The 18,384-nt window shown below is 52.3% G+C and overlaps 1 protein-coding gene and 1 long non-coding RNA gene across 3 annotated transcripts in view; one reads left to right on the top strand and one right to left on the bottom strand.

Moving 5' to 3' along the window:
• LOC116103450 overlaps positions 1-3,012 on the top strand; it is a 7,641-nt gene extending 4,629 nt beyond the window's left edge. The window contains exon 2 of the long non-coding RNA XR_004123474.1: positions 2,700-3,012. This is a non-coding gene — a long non-coding RNA (uncharacterized LOC116103450). The remainder of the gene's footprint in view (positions 1-2,699) is intronic.
• Positions 3,013-4,946: 1,934 nt separating this feature from the next.
• Positions 4,947-18,280, bottom strand: Map4k2 (mitogen-activated protein kinase kinase kinase kinase 2). 2 transcript variants are annotated; one of them, XM_031389419.1, is made up of 32 exons: positions 18,080-18,279; positions 17,902-17,959; positions 17,590-17,680; positions 17,446-17,510; positions 17,147-17,202; positions 16,800-16,847; positions 16,672-16,714; positions 16,255-16,327; positions 16,042-16,173; positions 15,905-15,967; positions 15,551-15,632; positions 15,353-15,460; positions 14,914-14,992; positions 14,750-14,808; positions 14,050-14,090; positions 13,929-13,967; positions 13,801-13,834; positions 13,575-13,683; positions 13,407-13,495; positions 13,285-13,326; positions 13,116-13,200; positions 12,941-13,020; positions 12,804-12,864; positions 12,600-12,717; positions 8,349-8,407; positions 8,170-8,273; positions 7,915-8,092; positions 6,183-6,251; positions 5,973-6,059; positions 5,644-5,714; positions 5,496-5,551; positions 4,947-5,375 (listed from the first exon to the last, which is right to left on the bottom strand). In XM_031389419.1, exons 1-32 carry the CDS (start codon positions 18,173-18,175, stop codon positions 5,288-5,290), a joined length of 2,463 nt encoding a protein of 820 aa, XP_031245279.1. In that variant the 5' UTR covers positions 18,176-18,279; the 3' UTR covers positions 4,947-5,287. The 2 variants fall into 2 exon arrangements, with proteins under 2 accessions (XP_031245279.1, XP_031245280.1); XM_031389420.1 differs by lacking the exon at positions 15,905-15,967 and having other exon boundaries at positions 18,080-18,280.
• Positions 18,281-18,384: the final 104 nt, after the last annotated feature.

Raw genomic sequence — 18,384 nt, 5'->3', positions numbered from 1 at the left:
TGTGTGTGTGTGTGTGTGTGTGAGAGAGAGAGAGAGAGAGAGAGAGAGAGAGAGAGAGAGAGCGCCACGCACACACACACAGCGGGGGGAAGGGGAATGAACGAACACAAGAACAGAGTCTGGAAAGTCATCGGCAGAGCTAGGCTGCCAGCGTGGACCCACAATTTGACTTAGAATTGTTTCTTTTCACTGCTCCCAAACACTCCTTTCAGAAGCCAGATCCAGCCAGTGCTGGTTCTTGGCATCATTCTCTTCAAAAGACGTAAACTAAGGTAGGATAACTATGAGTTTGAAGCTATACAACATATAGTTAGGTTTTATCCAAAAGGAAAAAGCTGATTTAGGAAATGGCAAAAAGATCAAGTATAGTGGCTCAGTTCCCTAATCCAGTGCTAGAGTTGAAGGCTGGGGGACTGATCCCAGAGGGGTGGAGGGAAGAGGAGCTGGGGAGAAGGCTCAGTAGTTAAGAATAGGAATTTACTCTTGCAGAAGACTGAGTTTGGTTCCCAGCTTCCATGTCGAGTAGCTCACAACTGCCTGTAACTTCTGCCTCATCAGGCACTGCCCTCACATGCACATGTGGACATATACACATCATTAAAAACAGTAAAAACCTTTAAGACCAAATATTTTTATGTTGGATGGTGGTGGCGCATGCCTTTAATCCCAGCACTGGGAAGCAGAGGCAGGCAGATCTCTGAGTTGTAGGCCGGCCTGGTCTACAGAGTGAGTTCCAGGACTATACAGAAAAACTCTGTGTTGCAAAAAAAATATGAATAAATAATTAAAAAAAGAAAAACCATGGGGGAAGGTAGCTCAGTGGTTAAGAACACTGGCTCTCTTCCAGAGGACCCAGGTTCAACTCCCAGCACCCACGTGGCAACTCACAACTGTCGGCAACTCCAGTTCCAGGGCTTCTGACACCCTCACACTAATATAGATACAGACAAAACACCGATGTACATTAAAAAATAAAAATAAAAATGTTATTAAAAAAAAGATAAGCCAAGTGTGTGTGTGTGTGTGTGTGTGTGTGTGTGTGTGTGTATGAGTGTTCCCCCTGAGTATGTATGTGTACATATCTTTGTCCCATGTGCATACCTGATACCTGCAGACAGCCTTTTGATCAGATCCCCCTACAACTGGAATCATAAGACAGTTGTGAGCCAGCATGTAGGTGCTGGGAACTGAACCTGGGTCCTCAGCAACATCAGCAAGTGCTTTTGACCACTGAGCTATCTCTCTAGAGCTCCCCACCCCCACACTCCCTTTAAATAGAAAAAGACAATGGCTCTGCAATAAAGAACAGGCCCCAAGTCCTATCTGTAGTACTACAAAAAAAAAAAAAAAAAAAAAGGTGAGCAGAGTGGGAGCGGGCCGGGCCGGAGCGAGTAGGCAGGCAGAGGTCCTGAATTCAGTTCCCAGCAGCCACACACGTGGCTCACGGCCATCTGTATAGCTCATACACATAAGTTAAAAAAAATAAATAAATCTTAAAAAAAAAATGGCTGTCAAAACCAAGCTGGCTATAGGACACCCTGCCATAAAGAACAAGTAGTGAGCAAGGTTCTGCCTGCAGGTCAGACGTGAGACTCCTGCTTATTGGGTAGAATCCTCTTAGGGCTTTTTGTTTGAGACAGGCTATGTAGTCTGGTTAGCCTAGAACTTGCTGCATAGACCAGGCTGACCAGGAACTCACAGAGATCCAGAGATCTATTTGCCTCTGCCTCCCTAGTGCTGGGATTGAAGGCTATGTACTATTCCTAGCTTGCCTTCCCTCCCAACCCCCCACAGGGTCTCTTGTCCAGGCTGGCCTCAAACTACTATAAATTTCTGATGGATCCTCCTCTCACCACCTCCAGGGTACTAGGATGATAGGCTTTCTCTAACCATTGCCTGTTTATTGATGATGGATCCCAGGCCTTCTTGCATGCTAGTCAAGTTTTCTACAAGCAAACAAATCTCCAACCCTTTGGGGGCTGTTTGTTTGGTTTGGTTGGTTCGGGTGTTTTGTTTTTTATTGTTGTTGGGTTTTTTGTTTGTTTGTTTGTTTGTTTGGTTTTTCAAAACAGGGTTTCTCTGTATGGCCCTGGCTGTCCTGGAATTCACTCTGTAGACCAGGCTGGCCTCGAACTCAGAAATCTGCCTGCCTCTGCCTCCCAAGTGCTAGGATTAAAGGCATGGGCCACCACTGCCCGGCTGCTGTTGTTTTGTTTGGTTGGTTTCAATACAGGGTTTCACTATATAGCTCTGGCTGTCCAGGAGCTCACTCTGTAGACCAGGCTAGCTTAGAACTCACAAAGATCTGCCTGACTCTGCCTCCTGAGTGCTGAGACTAAAGGTGTGTTCCACCACAGCCCAGCTAGTCAAAAGCAGAGAAAGAATTGCCCTCTCCACGCCAGGACCCCTGCCTAGGGAATAATGAAATGCACAGTGGGCTGAATAAAGACATGCCCACAGGCCAATCTGATCTAGACAGGACTTGGGCATTTCTTGACTGTTCAGTTGGCCTGCTTTAGCCAATGGTGCATGCTGAGGAATACTCAGGGAATGTGGCACCTGTCCTGAATTCCACATCACTTTCTCATTTCAGAGGATCCTCTGCAACTTCATGCTTTCCCAGGTGCCTGTCACAGGCCTGTTTGTTGAACATGCTAATGAGCCCACCCACTGTTCTCTGTTCTGCTTTTTTCACACAGGGTCTCAGCATGTAGCCCTGCCTGGAAATCCTGCCTCAGAGTCTAAAGGTCTGGGTGACAGGTTTGAGTCTCCATAAGTGCTGATGTGTGTATCCACAGAACTGAGAAGGAGGCCCCATCCATAGCTAATATCCACAGAGGACAGATGTCTGCACCCTCCTTGGCAAACAGCCACTCCAACCCAGCAACGCCACTTCCAGGAACTGATCCCCACAAACACAGAGTGGCTCTGACACAGGAGTTATTTATTGCAGTGTGGTTTGGGATATTAAAGTAGAGGTGCATTCCATCAATAAAGATCTTTCAGTTAACATTAGTCACCTGAAATGCATAAAACCCTGCACTAGCTGTACATAAACCAAACCAAAACAAAAAAATCCCAAGTAGATAAAGATCTCCAGAATGTATTTTCAAAAAGCCAGAGGGATATATAGAATATGTCCATGTGAATAAAAATATGGCAAATTGTTTAAATATGATAAATACTTCTAGAAGGAACTGGAAGACAAATGAGAAGGCAAGTTTTATTTTTGAGGCAGAGGCTTGTCTACATATAACCTTGGCTGGCCTGGAATTCACAATGTAGACCAGGCTGAACTACAATTCTTCACAGACAGCCCTGCCTCTGCCTCCTGAGTACTGGGATTACAGGCATTCACCACTACCTAACCTAGAATCTATTTTGTATTTGAAAAAGGCTATAAACAAATACATAAATAGTTATGTCTTTTAGTGCATATTCCTGGCTTGCCCTGTCTTTGGCTTATGGCACCCACCTTTGCTGGGAGCAAACATTATCTATCAGTGGATCTTGTCTTTTACAGGCCCCTCACTTTGGCATATTATACCCCTAAACCTTCTCAGATGGACTCCAGTCACCAGGTGTCACTGTCTGCAGCCCACTGCTCTAAAGTCTGAGGGCCAGTTCTCACAGGGCACCTGGAATCAAGTGTTGTGAGCTGGGTGGAGAACACCTCTCACCCCTACCGCCAGCACGCCCCACCCTGGAGAAATCCGGGAGATAGGAAGCTAGGTATTTACTCTGTAGCCCTATCTCCCGTGGTCCCTCAGTTGACTTTGGGTCTGCCTCCTTGAGGACAAATACTGTGTCCCTTTCCTTCCTCTGGTTTCCTATTTTAGTTGGTTACTAGAAACCAACCAGAGCTTTGGAAGAGGTTAGTCAAGAGGACAGTAACAACCACAAGGCCCACATTCTACTCACATGAGCTGTCACTCACCCACCCATTGCTTCACTCAACTGGCAAGTACTTGCAGCCAGCATACCAGGCACCTTCTGCCAACATTTGTTGTAAATGTCAGAGGGTGACAGAGCTGGACCTTTGCTGCACCCACTCCCTTAGCCCTCCCAGGCCAGGCCTATTTGTGTGCCCCACCATTCTTCAGTGGTCTTCAGCCAGTGTCTGGGACCACAGGGAAGGGGACTAAGGGAGGACAATACAAAGCATAAGCTACAGGGGAGAGGCATGCTAATGAGTTTCCTGGGTGCTGAGCTGTATCTTGGTATGGAGTGACTGAACACTGAAGGAACTCACAGCCATCTTCCCCATCATCAGCGAAGCAGATGCTTCATTGTATTTTCTTTTTTTTCTTTTCTTTTCTTTCTTTTTTTTTTTTTTTTTTTTTTTTTGGCTTTTCAAGACAGGGTTTCTCTGTATAGTCCTGGCTGTCCTGGAACTCACTCTGTAGACCAGGCTGGCCTCGAACTCAGAAATCTGCCTGCCTCTGCCTCCCAAGTGCTGGGATTAAAGGCGTAGGCCACCACTGCCCGGTGCTTCACTGTATTGTTACAGGCTTGTCACAGGACATTGCAGTAGACAGGGCCAGGCACAAGGTGCAGATATCAGAAATGGTCATGGACATGGTAGCTAGCTCCTTGGCTAGCTTCCAGCATCCTCCCACAGACCACAAGCAAGATCCTATTTGGGGCAAGGCTGCCCTGGACAAGTCTCTGCTTAGAGTTCCTTCTGCACATGTCCATAAGATGCCAGATTACAGCAGAGGACTCAATCTACATAACTGAGTGAGGGCTGCTGGGGCAGAGACCACTGGTTTATGTCACCTGAGCCTAGACTCCACAGACCACAGAGCATGGACTGGTCCTTCCATGGTGCACGCCTGAGACCAACCAAGTACTTACAGAAAGGTGTCCTGCAGGAAAGAGGGAGAGAAAGGAGAGAGGAAGGGAAGGAAGATGAGGGCTCAACTCTTCTACCTCAGAGGGACTAGTAGGATAAAACCAACCAGCTTTAATACCAATATAATTCTCTCTTAAATACATGTTGCCCAGGATAGAACCTAGGACAGGCTCTTGGCAGAAAAAATGGAAAGGAAAAGTGAGAAAGGAATGATCAGTCAGGCAGCGCATCCTGCCCAGGGCCTCCTGTACTGGGGACAACTCTCCAGGGAGGGTAGGTGCTCATAGCTCCCTCTGGTCCAGTTATTGCTGAGGTGGGTGGGCTACCTCCCCTCTCTGGCCCCAAATGCATCTCAGAATTAGATGTGCCCTCTGGGACCCCAGCAGAGGCTGGAGGTGGCAGCTGAGGCCTGGGTGCCGTCAGGGACATAGCTCAGTAGCTGCTCTGGTGACCCGTGAGGATGTAGAGGTTGCTGTGTGCCCCGGGGTTGTCAGTGGGAATGCTTTCCAGGATGATGTCCCTGTTGGGGGAAGAGGTACAAGGTGAGCTAAGTGGGAAAGCTAGGTGAGCCCATCCCCAAGTCTAGCCTGAGTGTGGCATCTGAAACTGAAGGTACGTTTCAGATACCACCTGTATCTACCTGTGAGCCCCCAGTACTCGGAAGATCCTGGTCTCATCTGTTATCTCCTGGGTCACCTGGAAGACAAGGGACCCTGAGACCATCCCAACAGGCCTTTCTAAACAGGGGGCTCAGAGTTGGAGGCAGTCAGGATCCTAGCACCACTCACCTCGTTGGTATCAAGGCTTCGGCCCTGCATGCCATGGCTCCAAAATGCCAGCACACTATCCTGCAGACACACTGGAAGAATGGGCTGTTAGCCCTACACCACCCCTGCACTCCACGAATCTCCTCACCCTTGCCACAAGGCACGGTGGCTGCTCCAGCCCCAACTGACACAGACCAACCCATAGGGGTCCTCACTGATGCTGGGTGTCCAGGCTGGCTCCCCAAAAGGCAATAGGGAATCCATAGTGGTCCCGCTGCCAGACCTGAGCTCTAAGCCCAGTTACATACTTCTGGATTGAATACTACCATGCCCACATCTGGCTTACTCACCCACAGTCTCAATAGCGAAGTCAAAGGTTAGCTCAGGGGCAAGTGCAGCTGTGGGTTCCCCCTGCAAGTTAACGATTCTCACACAGCCTGTACAAGGAGAGAGCTTGTGAGTGGGGTACACCTGGCTCCCTGCTGGGACAGCTGACTGATAAAGCCTTCCTCACCACCACTCTGGCCACTGCCCTCCAATCCTGATCCTAGGCCACTCACGTTCAAAGCTGACCAGGACTGTGTCCCTGTCCACCTGGATCACCTGCTGTGCAGAACCTGGGATCCCCTCTGTGGACAAAGAAGGAAGGCAAGGCCTGGCTTGCTGAGCCACCAGTCTACTCTAGCATGCTACAGCCAATCCTAAACCAACAGCGTATTTCACCCCACACCAGCTTCATGGGATCATACACAAAACAAGGGACTTGCCCTTAGGCTTATTAGAACCCAGGAAGGGACTGCAGGGTCCTATAAGAGCCTACAGAAGGTCCATGGTCAGACAAACCAGGCTGTGAGATTCGGTTGAGGAGTGGCTGGTGCAAGTCACTTCCTCTCTCTTCGTTTTCCTCTTTGGTAACTCAGACATGAGTTACCTATTTTACAGGGCCATTATAAGAATTAAGACTGAGGGGGCTGGAGAGATGCTCAGTGGGTAAGGGCACTGGCGGCTCTTCCAGAGGATGCAAATTCAATTCCCAGCATGCACATAATTCAATTCACAATCACTCATAAGTCCAAATCACTCTCTTCTGACCTCCAAGGCATGCACATGGTATGTATACATACATGGTATACATGTACATGGTATGTGTACACACATGGAGGTAGAGCATTCATACACATAAACTTAAAAATGTTAGTAGAAGAAAGGAATGAAATCCCAATGGGGCCCTGGCACCAACAGCCCTTCGTTTGCTACCCACTGCCCGAGCTTTCTCTATGGCTGAGTGAAAGCCTCTGTCCCTGCCTGGCCTGAGCCCCTCTTCCTGCTGCCACCGCCACCTAAGGCTTAAGCACCACAGCTAGCTTCTCCTTGGCTGCCAAGCCCTTTAATCCTATGAGGTTTTTTTTTGTTTAGTTTGGTTGGCTGTTTTATTTGGGGTTTTTTTGTTTGTTTTGTTTTGTTTTTGAGACAGGGTTTCTCTGTATAGCCCTGGCTGTCCTGGAACTCACTCTGTAGACCTGGCTGGCCTCAGAAATCCACCTGCCTCTGCCTCCCAAGTGCTGGGATTAAAGGCATGTGCCACCACTGCCCAGCTTTTTTTTTTTTTTTTAAGGATAGGAGTATCTATCTGTTATGTAGCTCTTGCTGTCCTGGAACTCATTATATAGACCAGGCTGGCCCTGAATGCACAGACCACCTGCCTCCGCCTCCCGAGATTAAAGTCCTGTGCTCCATGCTTAGATTTCTCCGGCTTTTGAGACTGGACCATTCTATGTAAGTCAGGCTGCCACTGAACTCTACTTTTTTTTAAAGATTTATTTATTTTATGTATGTGATTACACTGTCACTGTCTTCAGACACACCAGAAAAGGGAATTGATCCCATTACAGATGGCTGTGAGCCACCATGTAGTTGCTGGGATTTGAACTCAGGACCTCTGGAAGGACAATCAGTGCTCTTACCTGCTGAGCCGTCTCTCCAGCCCCATTCCCAGACTGACCTCAAACTCAGGATCTTCCTGCCTCAACCTACCAAGTGCTTATACCACCATGCCTCTTTTTTTTAAAGCTTTGGATTGTTATGTTACCCAGGCTGGCATCTATTCGTGGGTTCATGCCATCCTCCTGCTTCAGCCTCAAAAGAGGGATCACAGACTGTGCCACTGTGCCTAAGCTCATCTAATGAAATCAGTCATGGCCAGATCAGAGGGCCAGGACTGAAGTGCCCCTCACCCCACTCTCTGACCCTCTCATGCATCCCCTCCCTGCAGCACCCAGCTCTGCTGCTCACCAGGAGGGATGAGGATGTCTGGAGTCAGGCCAGCCTCCAGGGGCAAGACATGGAACAGGACTCGGCAGCCGGGTCCCTCAGGTCCCTCGGCGCCCACACACACCTGTGGCAGCTCCTTCCCATCTAGCACCAGCGGCTCCAGCATCCCTGCCGGGCTGGGTAAGGGACTGGAAAAGTTCTGGGGGGACAGCGGAGAGGCTTGGCTCTGTTTCTTCTGCGGGCATCCTGCCACCCGAGGGTCCTTTGGTCTCTTACCTTCAGCAGCAGGAATTTCTGCAGTGGCTCATACCACTGCAGCAGAAGCAGGCTGGCAGGCAGGGCGGCTAGCAGGAAGGTACTACCGGTGTAGGGGTTTCGAACTGTGGGAGGAGGAAGTAGTAGGCTAGGGCTCAACCTCACAGCACCTCTCCCAGCCCCATACAGCCAGCTCTTACCCACACGACACTGCAAGCAGCCTTTGGTGTCAGGAATCTTGGTGGACAGGGCAAAGCGCCTGTAGGGGTCAAAATCAGCATATGTTCTGGGATCCACCCATGGGCAAGGCCCCCACTGAGCCCTGTGAGGTGATGAGTGGCGTCTTCTGGCTTTATGGATGAGACACTAGGCTCAGGGATGCTCAGCAGTATGTTTGCAAGAGCTGTAAGGGGCTGAGGTTCTGTGGGCATCTTGGGGCATCTGGGGAGTCAGGGGAGAGGTTGTTCTTTTTTATTTTTGTGTATTTGAATGTTTGCTCGCGTGCACATATGTATGCATGTATGTGTGTATGCATGTATGTAATGTGCCTGCAAAGGTGAGGCTGCATAAGATCCCCTAACTGAGGTTAAGATGGCTGTGAGTGACCATGTGGATGATGGAAACTGAATCTGAGGTCTCTGGAAGAGCAGGAAGGGAGAAGGGATGGCTCCTAACCACTGAGTCATCCCTCCAGCCCAGCAAGGCCCATGTAGCCCAAGCTGCTCTCAAACTCCTGACTGTGCCCAATCCTCCCACCAGATCCGGCACCACTACACACCTTTTTACCTTTTCCTGGGCTGACTAGATAGCTCCTTAGGTCCAGGTATGTACTACCACCAGATTTACAACCTGAACTCAAGTCCTGGGATCTATGTGGTATACTCAGGAGAGTTACTCCTGTCAGGTATCTTCTGACCTCTACTTGTATACTGTGGCAGATGGGTTATCAACTCCGAGTACGCCTTTAATCCAGCACTTGGATGGAGGAGTCAGGAGGATCTCTGAGTTTAAGGTCAGCCTGGTCTACATACTGAGCTCTAGGACAGCCAGGGCTATATAGAAAGACCCTGTCTCAAATAAACACCACCACTACCACCACCACCAGTACTACACTACTACTACTACTACTAATAATAATAAATTTAAAGCAATTGTAAATAAAGCATTTCTTTACACCGACTGGTTGATTGTGGGGCTACACATCATGTCACATATGTAAGGACTGAGAAGACAACTTGTAGGAGCTAGTCCCCCTTCCATCATGTGGGTCTAGGAGATTGAACTCAGGCCATCAGGCTTGGGAGCAAGCACCTCTTCCTGATAAGCTAAGCTGCTTCACCAGCCCTCCTTTAGTTTTTACACAGTCTTACTCTGTAGCCCAGGTTAGCCTGGAATTTGTAGCAGTCCTCCAGTAGTCTCCCAGGTGCTGGGGTTCCTGGTAAAAGCCACCCCTCTGGGTTCTGTGTAGTTTTAACAAGTCACCTGACCTCTGTTTTCCTTGCTGGCAGGTGAGGCAGCTAGTGTGGAGACCAGCAGCTGAGGCAGGTCCAGCTTGAGTCTACTCAGTCCATTCAAAGACTGACAAACAGGCAATGGGAGCTATAAAGACTTCAAACAGCCAATGGCCTTCTGCACCTAGGTGGGGCTCTGACCCTTGTGGGGCAGGTGGGTGGCTGTCTTATGGGGAGTCCCCCATGCCCTCAGGAGACTGACCATTGGAGTCTGTTTCTTCATCTGAGGAACTGGGCTGTTAACACTGCAATCTCCTCCCCGTGACTCAGGTCCTGTCTGTGCTCCTGCCAGGACCAGCGAGCCCCTGGGAGGAAGCCAGTGTCGGCTCCCCTGTGCTGACCTCTGCCCTCCCTCTTCCTCCCACTCTATCCCCAGCTGGCATCCCGGTAGATCACAGGCATTCTGGTACTGAGACTTTTGCATCTGGTGTTTCCTCTAAAAAAAAATTCCATGTTTTCCCCTTCTTTATGTTCAAAGTCTGGCAAGCTTTCTGCCTAAAGGTTATGAGTCAGAACAGAGGCTCGGGAGGCCCAGAGGGCACAGGGCACCAATACAGGCTTGGTGTGGGCTTTGCAGATAAGGCTGTCCTCCAGTGTCCCCAGTGCTGCTGGCCCCATCAACCAGGTCATAAGAAAGTTGGAGCTGCTTCCTGGCCCACGATTCTGGGTGCTCCAGCTCTCAGGTGGGACTAGGAAGGTCCGGCTCACAGAGAATCTGCATCCTTTGATATGTGACTTTTCAGAAGGCTCTCATAGCATCAAACTTCCAATAATCCTCCAGCCTCAACTTCTTGAATGCTGAGATGACAGGCATATAATTTACTTAATGTGGCAAAACCAATTTAAGCCCAGGCTCCTACGTCACTCACAGCTGGTCACTCACAGCTGGTGACAGCTCCATCCTTCTTCAACCTAGGTCAAAAGCCTTGCACTCAACCTTGACCCCCTTCTCTTTCAAATACCACCTATCATCAGGAAATCCTGCTGGCTCCACTTGTAAAACAGAATGAGAGCCAGAGCATTTCTCATTTCCTCTGCTCTTACTGCAGCCCACACCCCCACTGCTGGCCACCTACCACTGCAACAGGCTCCATAGCCCCCAACATCCCCCCTCATCAGAGGCTTAGTCGTCACCCACAGCAGAGAGCCCATGAAGACTCAGTGCCATTCACCCCTCACCAGCAGCCTAAGAGGAGCCAGACTTGCATCTGTCCCAGGGCCTTTGTGTGTGTCTCTTCTCCTCAGCCTTCCCTACAGATCTCTAGCTGCTTTGGAAAATTACATTTATTGGGGCTGGAGAAAGGCTTAGTGTTTAAGAGCACTGGCTGCCCTTCCAGAGGATCTGGACTCAATTCCCAGTACCCACACATCATCTCACAACTAACTGTAACTCCAGTTCCAGAGGATCTGACCTGGACCATCACACTAATGCACATAAAGTGATTTAAAATTTTTTTTTCATTGCACACGTACGTGCGCATGTGTGTGTATGTGTGTGTACCAAAGTGCACATGTGGAGGTCATCGAATAGCCTACAGGAGCTGACCCGCTCTCTTCATCATCAGGTGGCAGGCATGTTTAACCACTGAGCAATCTTGCCAGCCCCACACTCCTCTAAGTCCTAGTTATTCCTACAGTGCTGGGGACTAAACCTAGAGCCTCATACATGCTAGGCAAGCTACCTCGCCTCACCTCGCCTCACCTCACCTCCAGTAAGCTACAGCCTTAGCCCTGTCCTCATCTTGGCTCAAATAGTATTTTCTCACCGAAGGCTTTCAAAACAGCCTTTAAAGTCCTCTCCTCAGTCTGCTCTTCTCCATGGTGTATGCTCTGAGCCATTACTGCCAAAGAGCCTTTTTTTTTTTTGGTTTTTCCGAGGCAGGGTTTCTCTGCTTAGCCCTGGCTGTCCTGGAACTCACTCTGTAGACCAGGCTGGCCTTGAACTCAGAAATCCCCCTGCCTCTGCCTCCCAAGCACTAGGATTAAAGGTGTTCACCACCACCACCCGGCTCTGTAGCTCTTGATATGGCCAATATATTCCTTTTTCAGACAGGAACTCACATAGCCCAGGCTGGCCTCAAACTCAATAGGCAAGGACTACCACGAATTCTTGATTCTCCTGCCCCTACCCACCATGTACTGAGATTACAGGCATGCACACCATGCCTAGCTGTGTTTTGTTTTTTGAGACAAAGTATTCCCTATGTAGCCCAGGCTGGCCTCAAACTTGAGATTCTCCTGCCTCATTCTCCCTAGTGCTGGGATGTCAAGCACGAGGCACCACACCAGCCTGGCTCTTAGACAGTGAGCTGAACCATCTATCACAGGAGGCATACCAACCAGTACACAATGAGAGCCTCCGAAATGCTGAGAGTGCTGCTGGACACTGGACAGAGTCCAAGTCCCAGGCAGTAGAGGAAGGGTTCAGCCACCTGTGTGGCTCTCAACCCTCAGGTCAAAGACCACAGGGTCCTCCAGGCCTTGCTGTTTGGTCTTGACTGCACTCACTCTCCCCTCTCCTAGAACCTTGGAATACACTCTCTAATTCTGTCTCTACCTCCTGGCTTTCAGAGCACTCTCTCCAGCTCTGCCTCAGCCCCTCCCCTGAACCAAGCAGTCTGCCACGAATGACCATGTCTTTTGTTTCTCCAGAGCAGGGTTTCTCTTGACACATTGTCAGGCCCAGCCCTGGGCCACGGAACTGCAGGATGAAGCCCACCATCTACGCTGTCCACAGAGCATGTTCACACACACATCCTTTTGTGCATTTCAACAAGCCAGGTGGACAGGAGGGGAGGCCACCAACGGACCAGGAGGAAACAGCTTCACAGACGGGAAGTGCCTAAGTGATTAGCTAAGACCCTGGCAGTCTCAGGAGTGGGTGGAGTCCCATCCAGCAGGCACTATTCTGGACCTCCTGGGTACCCCATTCCTGCTGACCTGGGGATGATGCGCTGAGTGATGCGGTTGGTAGGGATGGACAGGGGTGCCTGGTGCTGCAGTCTCCGCTGCTCAAACAGGCCCGGGAGGTCATGCGCCCAGATATGTGTGGATTTCCCTGAAGCGGGTGGGGAAGACCACAGAAGGTTCAGAGAAAGTATGGGGAATGGTGCTCTGGCTGCCTCTGCACCCGCCTCCTCCTACCTGAGAGTGACAGCAACACATTGTTCACACAGTAGAGCCAGGAGCAGCGCTGGGAAATGAGCTGGGACCAGAGACAGTAGACAGGTGGTCAGCAGCCAGCATCCTGTGCCCCTGCCCCCAAAGCCAACAAGCCTCACCTTCTCCAGTGTATCCTCATGCAACTCATGCAGGTTGAGGGTGTAGATGCCTTCCTCCGCCCCTACCACCAGGAACTGGTCTGCAGGCACGGGCATAAGGTCAGAGGCTGCCACATGTGCCTGGCCCAAGCTAAGGGTTTCCTATGTTACTGCTTCTGCTCTACCCCTGGCCCACCTCGAGTCACAGGGTGAACCCAAGTGACAGCAGCATGGATCTGCAGGGGGCAGCCATTGAAGACCTTGGAGAAGCAGGCACCCATCTGGGGAGGAAGTGATTAGCTGGTGAGGAACCCAGTGGCAGTGCCAGTGGCAGCAGGGCCTCGGGACAGCCAGTGAACACTTACGTGCACCTTGGGGGTAGGAGGAAGACCATGGCAGGATGATCGCTGTGTGCAAGGGAGAGAAGGAGTCAGGGCCTAAGTGGCACCCTGCAGCCCCACCCCCAACCCTTCTGCTGTCCTCTCACCTCAAGATCTTCCTGTTGCTTCAGGGTAGCCCAGGCGGTGGGCAGCAATGGGGGACTGCCAGAGCCAGCTGAAGGTGCTGACAGGGTACCTATATGCACAGACCATAGTGACTCCAAGCCCCAGCTCTAGCCCAGAATTCCCTGGGGCCTGCCAACCCTGGGCCTCACCTGGGGAGCAAGACTGGGCATTGTCATCAGATGTTGACTCAGTGTGGGGCAGCCCCAAAAATGGGGCCCGTTTGATGGTTCCAATAGCATCATCCGGGGAGTCCAGCTCCTGTCAAGAGGATCAGAAACAGCCTGGCCATCAGCAGGAGCCCCATGATGTACTTCTACCCCACAGCCCTCTATGCACATGGCTTACTTCCCAGATCTACCCTCTTCCAATCCACACCTGGAGTTCTAAGGCTGGCCGGATAGTCAGGCTCCTAAAAGGACACAGCAGATGGCATGATGGGGCGTGAGGGGGGACTGTCCCCCAGGCCTGGAGGCCCTTCTTCACCCCAAATATGGGTCCCTCACCTTTCCTCCAGGGCCTCCTGGACTGACTGCAGCAGGCTCCTGGGCCAGAGGAAGGGGGTCAGTGGTCAGTCTTCCATAAGACCCAGTGTGCCCCTCAGCTTCCCCAGCCTCACTCACTCACCCACTCAGTTCCTCTTTTCCCAGGAGCGTCCACTCCTCCCACTGGAAGAGACCAAGGCAGAGACACCAGAAGAGAGGTTAAAAAAAAAGCGGGGTTTCAAGAGACAGAAGGGGAGAGCCAGGAATGACCTGGAACTCAAGGCATGCCTAGACTACAGTGTGAGTTCAAGGCCAGCTAGAGTAAGTCAGAGGATCCTGCTCACATTAGCAAAAAAAGAACAGGAGAGAGCAGAGCAACACATGGGGAATACTCTGTAACAGGCAAAGACTGTGAAAGACAAAACAACAAAAATAAGAGAAAAGACAGAGAAGGAAATGGAGGGAGACAGCAAGCCAGCAGGGCAGAGAGATGGGTGCTGTGGGAGCAGAGAAAGGCAGTCGTGACAGATGGTAAGAGGAGATGGGGTGACGTGATCCTGTGACAGGCAGACTGAGGAATATGGCCAAGTGGGGAGCCTTTAGTCCTGTGAAACCCAGGTTTCAAAAGGTTGTAGCCAGCCTTCCATGTCCCAGTTCTGTCTAAAGGAAAATGGCAGAGGGGATCCTCTAGCCCAGGACCCCAGGTGACACAAGCCCAGGGGGAGTCTCCAGCCTGGGACCCCAGGTGACACAGGCAACCCCTGCTTCAGACTGGCCATGATTTGGGATATTCCGCCTACACACACCCCCAGCCCCCTCTACACACACAGCCAGCGCCTCACCGGTTCATTGAGAGGGTCTGTCTCCTTCCGGCGAGGAGCACCGAATTTCACTTGGTGAACTAGGAAACCAGTGTATTAGATTAAAAGGGGGTCAAAGTCTCAGAATAGACCCCCCCAAATAACACCAGGTTCGTGGGTGCACTTAGCCCTACCAGAAGACTTACACTGGATCTCGGAGGGGGTCCTCTCAGCTGGACCATGATGGCTGCGGGAATGGATGGTGTCTGGAAACATATCATGGGTCTAAGAACAAACACAAACCACAGACTTGCACCCAGCACTCACCTCTTGCCAGGAGTTCTTCCAGGTCTCGACACCCATCAGGTGTCCTGCTTTCCTGACAGCCCTCTAAGATTACTATGAAATACAACAGTCCCTCCTTTCACAGATGGGAAAACTGGCACAGAAACATCAAGACACTTGCCAAAGGCCACACAGAAAGGAGGGCCACTTAGTCACAGTCGTGGCTGGCCTGGGCCTGAGGGTGTGCAGTGGGCTTGACTAGAGAGCAGCTCTGCCAGAATTCCACAAGTCACAACAATTCTCATTTACACCACCTTCCCACCAGGCCAGGCTGACCCAGCTCCCAGCACCCCCCTTTACCTCTAGTTCACTGTCTTCAGGGGAGAGGGTTCCCAGGTGGGGGTCACTGGCCTTGTCGAGGAGCTGGGTAAGGAGGGCCGGAGGGAGATGCTGGGTCGTGAACGGGTGCTGGAGGAGCAAGGGGTGATGAGATTGCTCCCTGGCTTCCAGGCCTTGTCTTTGAGTCACCAGTCCCCAGGCTCACCCCCTGCCTCCCACCTGCAGAAGCTTCTCAGCTGTAGGCCTCTTCTTGGGGTTCTTGGTTAGGGCCAGCTTGAGGAAGTGGTGGAAAGTCTGGGTCCTGGTGGGTACAAAAGCCCCACCCACCCAAACGCAGGTTAAGCTCTGCAAAGAAGCATCCTGCCAGTTGCCCCAGCTGGTCACCAAGGGAGCAGCAGCAGCTTGGTCAGTGCTGCGGTTGCGCCATAGGAGTGCCTCCATCACAAGCCACCAGCCCTTCCTTCCCTCCTGTTCCACTGCCTACAGTGGGAACCAAGGCCAATCCTTGGCAAAAGCCTCCATCCCATGGGGCTTGGCTGGAAAAGGGTGTATCTGCTGTGAGTGAGCCCTCACCAACGCGTCTTGTCTCTCAGCTTGGGTGGCTGGAAGCTGCTTTTCGACATGAGCATCAAAGCCCTGGGGAGGATGTGAACTCATGGGTCAAGGGTCAGCAGGGCAAGGGTCAGGCTAGGGGCATGTGCAAGGCTGACCTCATGGGGTGCAGGTGGAACAGCGGTGGTTGCAGCTCGCCCAACTCAATGGCTGTAATGCCCAGGGCCCAGACGTCACACAGCTCATTGTAGCCACCTTTGCGTTCCACAGCAGCAACCTCTGGCGCCATCCTAGGATCAGGGTCGCGTACGAGATGGCCAGGTGCCCTTCTTGTGCCCACCACCCCTACTGCAAAGGCACCACCATCTTACCAGTACGGAGTGCCAATGAAAGACCGTCTTTTGGCTACAGACGCTGTCAGCTCGCCTGACACCCCAAAGTCCGCTGCAGGAAAGAACTCTTACCAGACCCAGGGCCTCACTTACCTCCCACCCCAGGGCCCAGGCTATACCAGGTAGGGCTTGGATCCAGCCACAACTGTCCCAAGCCAGGCCAGGCCCCTCTTCTGAGAGGGGTCACCACCCTTCCATCTCTAAACACGATCCCATATCAGGTCCCTCCCAATCCAACCTCAATCAGCCAACTATCGGCAAGCAAGTAATAATGTTACATCTAAGTGGGGAGACTGAGGCTCAAGCAATAAAGCAACTGGGATCTCCAGCACTCAATTCTATGGTCCCTGAGCCCCTGCTGAACCCTGAACCACATGGCATTCCCCCAGTACTGACCCAGCTTGACATCACCCTGCAGAGTGAGCAGAAGGTTGGCACCCTGGTGGGAAGACACACAGAAAGGATTGTGTCAGGTGCCTGGCAGCTTCCTGCTCATTTGAACCATGCCCTTGGCTGACCCCTACCTTAATGTCTCGGTGAATTTTCCCCTGAGAATGCAGGTGGTGGAGCCCCTGGGAACAAACAGAAGTCTCTGTGGACAGCTACTTTGCACTAATTATCTCTTCTGAGACCCTCCTCAGGACTGGTGCCCCCCACCCAAGCTGCTTCCTCCACCCCTCTCCCCAAACAGGAAGTGACTGAGCCAAGAGGGAAATAGGCTGCTTCCGGCAACAGAACTGGGGCTCCCCTCCGGCTAGGACCTACATCCCCTGAGCCAGCCCATCCCAAGGTCCTAATCTCCCACTGGCCAGATGTGTTGGGCCCACACTCCTGAGGATTCCAAAATGGGTGCTGCCTATGAGCCCCATACCTTCAGTGCCTCCCGGCAAACGTAGGCAATCTGCCGTTCTTCCAGGGGCCCAGTGGCTGAAACACAGAATTAGGGTTGAAGAGAAAGAGCCTGAGGGACATGCTGACCCTCCCTCCCTACCCTGCAGAGTGGGAAGCAGCAGCCACCACTACAGCGAAGTGATGTTAGTCACATTTTTTTCAGAGTCAGGCTGGGAAACAGAGCCCAGAGGAGGACAGTATTTCTCTCAAGGTCACACAGCCAGTCAGAAGCCAAGTCAGATCCAAGTTAATCCAGGTTAAGTCCAAGTTAAGTCTCACCGTGGTAAATCTCCTGCAGTGATCCTCCTCCACAGAACTCCATACAGATCCACAATCGGTCATTCCTGGGGAGACAGAGAGCTGGGGCTGGTACAATGCAGGACACACGAGGGCTGTTTGGGGTAAGAAGATAAACAATCTCACCTGAGGTAGCTGCCGATATAGGCCACGACATTGGGGTGGCGGCATTCACGAAGGATGGTGATTTCCTGCTGAAGAGAGCTGATGTCGTCCCCTGGGGAGCACAAGGCATTATGGGGGGCACACGGATAGCCCAGACTCTGTCCCTATGTGCAAAATGAGCACAGAGTATTCCTCTCCTCGCCGGGCAGGTGTCAGACCTTAGTTTCTCCCGGGGTCGGCTTCACGGGGGTGTCTAGAAAATGCCAACTCTCCGCCCCCGCCAGTTTACCCGCCAGGCTCCCCGGAGCACAGAGGCCCCACCCCGGCCCACACCTGGGTCTAGCTTGACAATCTTCACCGCGGCCAGTTCGGACGTGACGGTGTCTCGGGCCTGGGGGCGCAGGGCGAGAAGCAGGGTGAGGAGGGGGCGGGGCCGGGGCTCCCGCGGCGGGACGTGAAGATGCACCCTCCTCCTGCGCTCCCGCCCGTCCCGCAGCCCCGCGCAGCGCACCTTGTAAACGTCGCCATAGGTCCCGGCCCCGACACGCTGCAGCAGCTCGAAGCGGTCCCGCGGATCCTGCAGCGACACGTCCCGCAACAGCGCCATGGCCCGGCGCCGGACCGGCCGGCGGGCGCGAGCTGCGGAGCCGGCGCGGAGCGGCGCGGGGTGGGGCGGGGCGAAGCGGGCGGGCAGGCAGGGGCAGCGCCGAGGCTCGGAGGCCGTAGGGGCGGGGCCAAGCCGGGGCGGGGCCAGCCCGGGGATGCCCCGCCGCCTGCCTGGCCGAGAGGAGGCGCCCTGGTCGCGCGGGGAAGTCC

This window comes from Mastomys coucha, unplaced genomic scaffold (assembly GCF_008632895.1).
Source record: "Mastomys coucha isolate ucsf_1 unplaced genomic scaffold, UCSF_Mcou_1 pScaffold21, whole genome shotgun sequence".
NCBI lineage: Eukaryota > Metazoa > Chordata > Mammalia > Rodentia > Muridae > Mastomys > Mastomys coucha.
Note: the sequence above shows the minus strand (reverse complement) of the source record. Positions and strands in the feature narration are given on the sequence as shown.

Excerpts from the sequence above, each read along its gene's own strand:
- Map4k2 (XM_031389419.1), bottom strand. The coding sequence starts at position 18,175 with ATGGCGCTGTTGCGGGACGTGTCGCTGCAGGATCCGCGGGACCGCTTC. Across the intron at positions 8,408-12,599 it reads ACTCAGCGCATCATCCCCAG|GCGCTTTGCCCTGTCCACCA; the intron begins GTCAGCAGGAAT and ends TGACCCCTACAG. Across the intron at positions 6,252-7,914 it reads AGACATCCTCATCCCTCCTG|AGGGGATCCCAGGTTCTGCA; the intron begins GTGAGCAGCAGA and ends CTTTGTCCACAG.